This window comes from Poecilia latipinna, unplaced genomic scaffold (genome assembly GCF_001443285.1).
Source record: "Poecilia latipinna isolate Pla-1442-1.1 unplaced genomic scaffold, P_latipinna-1.0 Scaffold2032, whole genome shotgun sequence".
Classification (NCBI taxonomy): domain Eukaryota; kingdom Metazoa; phylum Chordata; class Actinopteri; order Cyprinodontiformes; family Poeciliidae; genus Poecilia; species Poecilia latipinna.
Window position 1 is genome coordinate 116,845 of NW_015114648.1, and position 12,221 is coordinate 129,065.

General features: G+C 37.9%; 1 protein-coding gene across 1 annotated transcript in view; it reads left to right on the plus strand.

The window, feature by feature from the left end:
• Window positions 1–7,070: 7,070 nt before the first annotated feature.
• Window positions 7,071–12,221, plus strand: part of plekhm3 (pleckstrin homology domain containing, family M, member 3) — a 43,887-nt gene continuing 38,736 nt past the window's right edge. Inside the window, exons 1-2 of the mRNA XM_015016540.1 lie at window positions 7,071–7,132; window positions 10,250–11,157. Coding sequence (XP_014872026.1) covers window positions 10,527–11,157 — 631 coding nt within the window. The 5' untranslated portion in view covers window positions 7,071–7,132; window positions 10,250–10,526. The remainder of the gene's footprint in view (window positions 7,133–10,249; window positions 11,158–12,221) is intronic.

Sequence of the window (12,221 nt, forward strand, 5' to 3'; positions counted from 1 at the left end):
TAAAAAAATAAAAAAATAAAAAAGTATTTGAATATAATTGTAAATGAACTCTGAGGAGCCTGGATCTTCTGGATCAGAAGTAATAGGATTTTCTCCACTGTTGAGTGAGTTGGATCAGGGAGAGCGATGGAGGTAGATGGGAAAGTCCCTGAAGGAATGGGACTAATGGCAGTTTTTGTACCTATCTATTCACCAACTGACCCACTAGTAGGACATGATCATTAAAACATTTGTCACAAAAAGTGCTGTATGTTTTTAATTGTATATCTATGTTCTAAATGATGGTTATGTGGTGAGAAGTTATGCTTATAAACCAATAACCATGCTAAAAGGACATTCTCGTGGAAAGATAAAGGTTTTAAAATAATTTTATTGGCATCATAATTACAATTAAAAAAAAAAAAGTCAGCTACAAAAAGAGCAAATACATAAATTAAAAGAACGTTCCAGATAGATTTAGGGTTTTTTAGAAAAAGCTTATAGTCTAGTTAATTTCAGGAATCATTTAAAGTGGTGAAATGCAGAAAGCTTTGGCAGCTTGATTCATAACAATAGCACAAAGTGCAACAGTTATAATCATATAGTTACAGAAATCACCAATGTCCCCTGTTAGAAAATTGCAGTAAAGTGACTAATCATAGCTGGAAATGATTCTTTATAATTTGACCCTCTCTTTACAGTGTTATGTATGTTATGTTAAAAGCTAACCACCCATCCCCCCTCATATACACACTTCTTATGAAAGAAAGCAGATGCTTTTGTATTTTTAATAAACTGAAAAAAATATATATTTTACTAATTTCATTTTCTTCTTCTACTGAATTGGATGCCACTCTAAAATTATGGCTTTTCTTTACCATATTCCTCTTTTCTATTCCTCTTTCTAATTATGCTTTGTAAAAACTATCTAAATGAAGAGTGCTTTCTTTATATTTTGTTACTTTCTGACCTATTGTTTATGAGGTGCAACTTTAATAATTAACTTCTGAACTTAAGATTCAGAAGTTCATTATTCTTTCCGCAAAGAAAGACTCATTAACTTAGTGTTTGTTTTGCACTGTACCTTTCATATTTCAGCATATGCAGTCATATTGAGGTTGCATTTTTATTACATTTCTTTTCAATGAGCTTCATGAATTATGTATTGTATTCTTTGTGTACTGTGTATACTGTACAGAAATCCATTTCTGTACAAGCAGTTGAGCAGAAATAAAACATTTAGTGACCAAACATCCTTACAAGCAAAAAGTGTCAGTTGAACAAGCAGATAAATTTAACCTTACAAACATGTTACTAAAATAACAGAAGGGAAATAATAATATTTATGTATAAAGATTAACTGTGTTTGAACAGAGCAATCTCTTAGGTCTGTCGCCCAGCAGGGGGCGCTCATGAGTGAAGAATGAATTCTGACAAGGCAGAAGATGGTATACAAAAGGGCATTTTCAATTGAATATATAAATGTGACCTTTCAGACAATCTATTAATAGAACGTATTACAAATAAAAATTATATATTTTTTAAGTGGGATCACATTTCAAAGTCTCTGTAACTGCAAAAAAAAGTAAAAAATATATATATATATATCCTAAATAATTTTCTGGGGTTGTCCGTAAACTTTTTAGTTAACAAAATGTCTTCTCTCTCTCTCTCTGTCTCTCTCTCTCTGTCTCTCTCTCTCTCTCTCTCTCTCTCTCTCTCTCTCTCTCTCTCTCTCTTGTTAACTACTTTTCACTCTTTACTGTATCTGCAGGAAGAAAGACAAACTACTTTACAGTAAGGAGACAGCAAAGAGAAGTTCAGGGAAGCACTACAAGAGGATGACACAAACAAAAAATATATCTAAAATCCATGTTTTATCCACAGGAGTATTTTTATTTTTATTTTATTTTTGGTAACTGTAAAGTGACTTGACAAACTAAGATATATAGTATTTAGAATATGTTCATAAGTTTGGCCAGAAGGGGTCAGTGTTTATGTGGCTCACCAAGCTGGTCCCCCGTTTTGGTTACTCAGGTAGAAGTCAGCCTGTGGCTGTACATTGCTTTTTAAAATTCATTACTTATGTATTTATTTATTTATTGGGTTTTATATTTATGTCTTAACTGAAGAAGGTGATTAATGGTTTCTTTGAACTGAAATGATTTAAAGGGAGTGGCCAACAATTTTCCAGTGGTATCGCCACGGACCCTCTGGTCAGGTCTTGGGGGGGGAAACTGGGTGTAGGAAATGTATTGTTACCTCAAATAAACTATAAACAAAGGTCATAAAAATTAACAATGCAGAAGTGTTTGATTACAGACGGTAAAGGAGAATAGTACGGCAGATACATAATTTTCAAAAGCATTTGTGAAGCTCATTGTTCAAGTCTCACTTTTGTTCCTGCACTGGATTTATGTCTGAACTTTGACTAGGTCATTCTAATACGTAGAGGACCTCCAGAGACCAGTCCTCAAGTGCTACCATCCTGCAACTTTTAGATTCATCTCTGCTCCAACGACTTATGACTATATCATTAAATGAATGATTTATTTCGCTGAGCGAATGCATCCATTCTCAAACACACCTGAATCTCATTCAGGCGTGTTGGACAAAAGACTCATCAAAAAGTTGCAGGATTGGACTTTGGCAGCCCAGATCTCTAAACCAGTCCTTTTGAAGCCTTTAACATGTTTTCTTCAAAGGTTGTCATTTTTTTCGGTTTGTCTTCTGATTGAAAAACTTGAAGCAGGTTTTCTGAATAAAGCTGATCTTGCCAGAACTCCTCCATATCCTTTTCCCTGTCCTGTCTGCTGTGCTCCTTGACCTTCATGATGTTGATTTTTCTCTAATGTTCTTAACAAACATCTTAGGCCTTCTCAGAACAGCTGTATTTATGTTGAGGTTAAAATACAAACAGAGGTCTTTATTTAGCAATAAGAAGATCGTTCACACAGAATCTTATCTACGGGTACGAAAGTAAAGGCTGATGAACGCAAAGTCACTTCAGACTTCTTTTAAAACAATAAGTGACTCTTCTTTCACTTCACGATTATGCCCTACTTTGATAATGTAGCTGCAGACTGGTTGCGTCACAGGTAAGCAGATCATTTACATGTAAAGCATTGGTCTATGTGTCTCACGTAGACTTGTTCTGTTTTGTGTCAGCGAAGGGGAAACATTCACCAAACACACACACATCTACACGTTTCCATGGGGACCAAGCGGCCACTCTGCTGTTCAATTGCCTGTGAGTGAGTTGATGTAGACATCTATTGTGCTGTGTGTGTTTGGGGGGTCAGGGAGCTGGCTTGAGGAGGGTTAGAGGGGAGCGGCATCGAACAACACAGTAGACAGATGAAAGCACTGCATATCCTTAAATCTAATCATAATTTAGTCCTCAGCAGCAGAAGATAGTCTGATCAAAATAAAGAGGGAAAGAGGCAAGACTGAGGACAGAGAGGGACCCGAGTGCACTAGTCAAGGGATGGGGGGCCGGTGGGGAGGGGGGAGGATGTGAGACCGCTCTGAAATGGGAAATGATAGATCAGAGACGGCCTGATTCCTAAAGCTGATGCTTATTTCTTGCATCAGTCTTGATTTCCAGGCGCGGGCACTTACCCTAAAAGGATTTCTAAAGCGCAGACGGAGCAATGCTCCGCGGATGTCTGGACCTTCATTCAGACGATGTCAAATTATGACAAATGACATGACAAAAGCCGGACAGAAACCGCAAACCGAGAAGGACGGAAAGGTGATAAAGTTTCCAGCAATTTATAAAGCCGGTTCTCTGAAGGCAGATAATGATGAGGCTGTCAAAGACATGTTACAAACAAGATTTTAATATAGTTTTACATCAAATCAGATGCTTTACACAGACTAAAAGGGGACTTTGCGATCTGTAAAGGAACCCCAAAAATGAAACCATTGCCTGGATGGACGGATGGATGGACGTGTCTCTTACTGTTGAAGCATGAACACTGATCTTATTATGTGTTTTACAATCACCTAGAATCATTTTGTAGAACATGTTATCTGCAGTTATAAAAAAAATGCTGCATACATCAAATATGACTTCAAAGGAATTTGACTTCATAAATTAATGCCTTGAAATTGAACCTCTGTCTTTTTAAGAAAGTCCTGTTCTTTCCAAGTTTCTGCCTTCAGGAAGTCATCACAACAGCGCTCATCCACCAGCGTTGCAGTGAGAAGTCACTCGCATCTAATGAGCTCAGCAGATGTTCAGCTCCACCAGGTGTTTGCTAATTGCTGCTGGCTAGTCTGAAGGAGCATCCTCGAAGGCGAAGCTAGGTCCACCAAGGTGTTTTGGACAGCTGAATGGTTGCCATGGGAGATTCCAGGATTTAGATTAAAGAATCAAAGCAACTCTCCAGGTATGTTTTTGATGAGGGAATACTATTGTAATATGATATGAAGCTCAAAAAACTTGATTTTACATAAACATGCCACTTTAATTGAGGCAAGTGAGATCTTTAGGTGTTCTGGGTTCCTTTCTTCCTCCTAGATGAATTGTTAATTTGATCCTGGATCATGTTGATCGGCTCCCCACTCCTGGGAAAGCTTACCCAGGAGTCAACTGGGTACTCCTATACTGGGTACACTGGTTCATGTCTGCTCCATTTGTGGTTTACTGGAGTCCCAAAGCATTAGAAGTGACTGATAGCAGCAACTTTCTTTGTTTTTCATTTGCTCTTAACTTGTTTTTAGATCGGAAAACAATGCAGAGATTATTCAGATCTTTTACCTCAGAACAAATTTCAAATAAAAATGTTAAACCGGACAATTTATTTGCAGAAAATGAGAAAAGGTCAAAATAACCAGTATTACATGCAGGGCTTTCTGATCTCAGGTAACACAAAGAAATCAGGTTTTAAATGACGCAACACTTATTCTTTACCTTACTTATGCTAAACTTTAACTTCTATTATCCTAACATAAATCTATGTTGGATTTATGTTACCGTTATATTTTTTTAATTACAGCTTTCATATGTCTTGCTGCCAGGATCAGATGATCACCTAATCTGTTCCTCATGAAATGAAATGATGTGCGCAGGTATGGAATTCAGTAGACGCTGGAAGCAAATGACTATAGTGCATCTAGACATTGATTTTGTTTTTAAATTACACAGAAGACTGTCAATATTTTATGTGCACTTATATTTTTGTATAAGATATGGCTATTTGCATTCATCTTTCCACGTCAGTAAAACATAAGAATGGGTACAAAATGCACTAAAATAACGACAATAACCATCACAAAGGAAACCAGAGCAGTGCTTGTTGGAATAAAGGAAACTGGTTCTCCAAATAGTTTTAACAATGAGAAGTACTCCATGGGCGCCTCACATCGTTTCAGCCCTCGTGAGAACTCTGTTTGGAGGGGAATTATGTGTTTTACCACGTTAGACGGATACTTTGGGTGGCAGGTCAGCTTCAAGGAGCCCATTAGCAGAAGCCCATTCTCCACCTCGGCTGTGTCCTCCTTTCTTCTGGCCCTTTTTCATTTTGGTCTGAATTTGTCAGAGCAGACGTATTTCATGACCTTTCTTTGTGAGACTAAGTAAATGTACTACATCCTGCCTGCCATCCTTGGTATTGATCATGCTTTTTAGAGATTTTCATCCCATTTTATGGTAATGATAATAATGGAAATGCACTATGTGTTTCAGAATTGGTTTGATGCAAAACACATCAGAACACGGTTCTTGAAAAATCTGAAAGGTTTTATAAGATTTCGGAAAATAACTTTGATCCTCGTTTCTAAAATGAAGAATGGAAACAGGAGGAAAAAAAGTGTGATGTTTCTCCAACGTGTCCTATTTTGACATGAAAAATGCCGGCAAAGAGTTACAGCAAAATCAATTACAATCAATATAGGTGTAAAACTATACTGTGAACAATTTAGCAAAAATAACAGCAATAATGATGATGATATCTGCTTTATTTATTATATTGTAAGAAGTGTTTTTTGGGGGTTGGGGGTTATTGTACAATAAATCAAATAAGATGTTCTGTTCCTCAGTCTGACAGATAGTATTATTGTGTCTTCTGATATAATTCGTTGATTCTCATAGCTTACTTTATGAGCTTATGGAGATCTATGAAGTTGTGTGGGTAATAAATAAATTAATAAAATGTTTATGTTTTTCAAAAAATGTTTAACCTTTGTTAATAAAATGACTAATTGGGAAACTGCTGAACATGTCTACCTGAATAAAACAATATTGAAAAATTCAGCTATGTAAATTGTGTCTTACAAACTTCTCATTTCTTGAGAAAGAAAAAATGACTATATTTACTTTGAATGCATACAGATTGTTCTGCAACACTATTTACATTAGAAGAACATTTTTACATTTTGTCACATCACAACCAAAGTGTTCAGAGCATTTATTATGATAACTGACAGATAAACCCACAGTACAGCTAATTTTGAGGAGGACGGAAAACATTTCAAAACCTTATAACATCTTTACTCTGATACCCCTAAATACAATACACTGCAAACAATTGTCCTCATAGGTCACATAATTAGAAAATAGAGTTCATCTGTTTGTAATTTAATGAATCCCAGTTAATCTGTTCTGTGAAATGTTTGTTAGAGGACATTAGTGAACGAACATCATCATGAAATTTAAAGCAGGATCAGGTTATAAAACAAGCTTCCCCTCTTCCCATGCTTTAAACATCTTACTGGGCCTTTTTCATCCCAATGGTGTACCGTGTTTATTTAATAAAATTTTTGATCACTTTTTAAATAACAGACATATTAACAAACTAAGTAGATATGCTTTTTTTTAACATATTGAATTGAGATGTTTTCCCCTAATCTATCAATAGTGTAATAGGAATTAATGTATTGTGACATTATTTTCTTGCGTAAAGACAGAGCTGTAAACAAGCCATTTGCTTTTTTATTATTATTTTAAATAAATACTACACGTCTGTTTATTTTATTATTTTTATTATTTTTATACAATGCGTCGGATTTTGGTCAATGTTTTTCTGGGCATCAGCCCTTTTTTAATTTCCATGAGAACGTTTTGTGGAACCTTATTCTTCAGTCTGAGTTTCACGCCGAGGACTTCCGCGCTGACGGACTGGAATGACATAATGGTAAACAGAGTAAGGTGAGTATTATTTACCTTTGCCGGTTGGGGCGTGACGGCAGTTTTACCGCCAGACAATACAGCATCGGTTCAGTAAAACATGGTGGATGTATTCAGAGTCAGTGAGACATTATCGTTGATGTTAATGTGACATTCATCCATGATGGAGAGCGGCTACCGTTAGCTATTAGCTCACATTAGCAAAGCATAAATAGGCCTAACTCAAGCAGATTTGCCGGTCAAATATGAGATTAATGAAATTAGTTGTGTAGTTTGCAAGCGGTAATTTTAAAGAGAAGAGTGTGCGGTACATTGTCAATTACTAAAACTACACAGAAAGCTGACTGTGGCTTTAATTCGGTCTCTACAAAGATGCTGAGTCTTAATGGACTCGGAAGCAAACACTTGAGTAGGACTGGATGGTGAAAGCTGCTGATTATTGATTTCTGACAGCGACTAGCATCTTTACTCTGAGGTGAAATCTTCCTGTAGAGATTTTTTTCTCAACGAAACTCGTTAATTAGCGGAGAATGTGTTGAATGACAATTTGATGTCCCTCTCAGATGATTTTAATCTCATTAGGTTCAGGTTTATCACGAATTTATTGAGTTAAATATGAACAAAGTCGATTTTTTTACTGGAGAAAAAAATAATTAAGAGAAGAAAACACAATTTGCTTTGCTTTTCTCAGAGTACATGAAGTACGCGTCACCCCTGTAACTTCCAGCCTGAGAACATTTTTCTATTAAAATTTAGTATTAAAACGCAACATCCACCTGATCAGACATTTTAAAGAAACCACTCCTCATATGTATTTTATTTTACTTAAAATAAGTAAACATTTTGTCAAGAATTTGATAAACAACATCATTATGGAGTGTATATTTGCCTTTTTGTTTTATACATGAACATTTCTGAGTTTTTACAGAAATATGAATGAAATTGTCCTGGTAAAACTGGTAAACTTAAGTGTAATGTTGTATTGAAGACATGTAATAGTCTTCAAATTAATATTACAAGAATGCAATATTTGCTGTGTCATGAATTTAAGCTGCATATCAAATAATGTATTTGGCCTGTTGGATGGAGTCTGGCTGCAGTAGATGATTAGAGACCATTCTAGAAGCATCTTGATTCATCAGATGTCACCACAACATAAATTAAATAATATTGCAATTTCATTAATGTCTACTATTGCATAGTTTTAGTTCTGTTGTTTTTGGTGCACTCTATGGACCTGATAAAAAAAAAAGACATCACATTACATTTTAGTGTAATGTGAAAGAATTATAGAACCCTTCACAGATTATGTTGTTTAACATTTTGGGACAATACGGAGACAGCAGATAATTTAAACAAGAACATACTTTTCAAGTTTATGTAATTGAAATATTAAAAAATGCCATCTTTTTCCATTTAAAATGGCTAAAATTGTACACAGGTGTATCGAATCAGGCCTTCTGGGACATCAAGGACTGGAGTAGCGTGAAAGTGTTGGGTGATTTAAAGAGGTGCTTCTTTCCACTGAGAAGGATATTCAAAACAAAACATGCCAACATGGTCGTACAAGATGGTTCACCCTGAAAGCAGACCGCATGATGCTAAAAGAAGCAAAACCAAAAAAACTGTCTCTATAGCAGGTTCTAGCAGCAGAAGATATGAAAGTATATACCGCTACAATCAAAAGTTGACGGAAGATATTTAACTTTCATTGGAGTTGTGCAGGGAGAAAACATTTGATCTCTTAAAGAAAAGAAAAGAAAAGAAAAGAGGAATTCCACACAGTCTGTCAGAGAGAACATAGACAAATATCTGAACTTATGGAATAAAGTCATTTGGACAGACAAGCCAAAGCTTTGACACAAGAACAGAGGACAAATCCAGTATTCCAGGTGAATATTACTCAAACCATTGGTGACAAATGTTATCCCACTTGTGGGCATCTGTTAATCATATCTGCTCAGTTGAAGATGGTGATTACGCGGCCAGCACTGCGTTTGTCATCAAAAAGTACTCCTTCAAAAATATAGCATGGAAAAACACAAAAAGTTCCCAGAGTGGTAAAAACAGCAGAGCAGTACCTGGAAACAATTGGTGCATTTAGATTGTGATTCACGTGTAATATTTATAGAAGTAATATTTTCCAGCATCCCTGTTAGTTGGTTGGTAGAAGATGGATTTGGCAGCCGGTCTGGTTTTTTGTGATTCATGTGGAGATCAGGAGGAAGTTTGATGAGTAACTATGACGATGAACTCAAAGCTGAGTCTGCAGGCACATGATGTCATTCTAAATGTGGTGGGTGTGCGTGGTAAAATGTTAATTATTACAAACTGGACAATGCTAAGAATTTGCTCCAAAGTGATGAAGCTACAAATCTTTTGAATTTAGACAATGGAAAAATAAAATGGATCTATGACATTTGTGACATGTCATCTTATACTCGTAGGTCTCAAGTCTTTTCCTGTCTTTTTTGGGGGAAATAGCTTAAAGTAAAAAAAAAACAAAAAAAAACAAACAAAAAAAAAACAGATCTAAATCTTAAAGATTTTTAATATCTAAAAAGGAAAATCAAGAATATTTCTGCTGCCACCAAATCCTCTTTGAAAGTTCCCTTTTGTAGTCTTGAATGATTTGTACATATTTGAACCCAGCAGACATTGCATTCTAGTGATGTAATGTCCATTAAATAATTAATATATGAACGGGGGAGGAAGAAAAAAATCAATAGGAGCACAAATGACCCAGCGTATACAAACAGTATATAGAGGGAGGAGGATGAGGACGGATGGGCATGTCAGGCAGATGGATGGTAACCCCACCCTGGCCTGATTCCTCTGCTGCTCAGTCTGCCGATAAGCACCAGAGGAGGAAGTCCATCATTATTTCACTGGGACGTAAATGGCGGGATGACCAACTCTATTCAGCTAATCGAGATACCGTTGGTAAGCTTGCTTCAACAAACACTTGTTTTAAATGAACAAAATCAACTGTGACATGAAGTAGTTTTGTTGCTACTTTAAAAAAAAGAAAAAAAAAACCCGAGACAGCTTTCTTCCTGTCAGCTGCGCATCTGTTCTTGGTATTGGTTTTGCACATCTTGTCTTCACTTCCTCTTTCTCTCTTCTCTTTTGTTACAGAGAACGGCCCAGACGCTGTCCGCCGTCTGACCTCATAACCACCTGACAACTGAAAACAGAACATTGATTTCAGTGTCAGCACAGCAAATTTCTAATCAGGCATCTTTGTGTGTTCACGGAAGAAAGAAGCAAATTTTCAGAACTGGAAAAGGAAAAGCGGAAGACATCTTCAGTCGGACTTCTAGCAACTATTTGAGAAATTCTCAGACATCCTGAAGATGGTTCTTCTATTCATACCTGACTCTAATGTCCAGAAGACTCTGCTATGTCCTTGTAAATGCTAGTTTTGCTTAGTGGTCATGATTGCAGGGCTTTTGTTCCTGTTCTGGAAAACTCTCTTGCTACAAGATTAGTTACTCAGGGGAAGTGCCGTCCTTTCACAGCCATGGAGGGCCTTGAGCAGCTTGATGTGGTGGGTGACATCAGCCCAGCTCTGGAAGCAACCGAGGACTTCATCCACTCCATGGCTGGGATCCAGGGTCAAGGCCCGAGCCTCGCTCAATCGAGCAACCGCCAGCCTGCGAGGGCGCCCAAGCAGCTACAGGACGTGTCCGGCGCCGCTCTGGGCAAGCTGAGCTCCAGCGGCGTGTGGAACCTGCTGGCCGGAGAGCAGCCGGAGGTGGGGCCCCTCGGCCTGGCCTGGGCCGACAATTTCAGCGTTCTGGGCCTGGGGATGGGCTTGAGGCACGGGAAGAGGAGCCGGGCGCGCTCCACCAACGACCTGGTGGCCCACATGCAGGAGTGCGCCAACAACGCAGGAAACGCCTCGTCGAAGTCGGTGTTTAAGAAAGGACACAATCGGTCCAGGTCGGACGTCAACTACCGTCCGTCTGCGTACACGGACAACGGGCTGCCCGCGGTGGACTGCGACACGCTGAAGAACATGATCCTCAACCAGCAGCAGGACGGTGAGTGCACGGACAAGATCCTCCTTCATTTGATGATGAAGCTTAAAAAGAATGATGACAAAACGGATTGAAATTGATTCCTATTGTAGATGTTATGCAGTTTGTAGCATGAAAATTCATGTTCAGTTACAGTATACTAAGATTTTTTACCCACTTTTGTCTCTGACCCCTGGTCTGAGGCCCCATGTCTGCTTGTTGATATTTTGACTGCATGTGAACCAGGCTGCTTGGAATCAACCAGAACTGCAACACACACTTTCACCGCTCATGTACACTTGGCAGCAGTTCTTAAACCAGAATAGTTGTTAAAAAAATGTATTACCAAAGGAACACCGTCCTTTATTTTCATGCTGAAGCGTTTGTCTGTGTCCGGTATTATTGTTTTCTGTTTAAATTGTCATTCATAGAGCTGCATGTTCATAAAAAGTGTATTCACAAGTGGAGGAAAACGTTTTAAAGAGATGTCTCCTAAAAGCTGAATGTGTGTCAGGTGGTGATGAGAGCCATGTTCCGAAAACTTTCAGCCTGTGATGAGCATATTGTGGTTCCTTTGTTGCATAATTGGAAATTCTGTTGTTTCCTACTCTTGGTTTCACAACAACTCCAAGAAAAATCTTCACTTTAGCAACATGCTGTTATTGTTGATGAATATTGGTGTTCGAGAAGCGACCCTGCAAAAGCCTTTATTTTTGTCTCTGTCTGTTATTGCTTCCTTGCTTTCCCAAGTAAGCTGTAGTAAGCTCTTGCAATTAATATATTCTTCACCCAGCACATGCACTAATAACCTGGCAGCGTTTATCAGGTGGCCATTGTTAACTTCATCCGTGTGCGTGTGCTTTTACAGTTTTGCCCCCTGGTGTAATTTCTCTTATTTAGGTGAACTGACCCTTTAATGACATAGCATTTGCCTAATTGGACATTGATGCTGCAAATTGTTGCTTTCGCTCTTTGAAGATGATGTCATGGCCTCTGTTGACCAAAATCGTTGAACCTGAAGTATTCTTGATTCTCACCAGAAGGCTGGCCCTTACCTGAGCGAGCCTTCCCTCCCCTTCCCTGTTCTG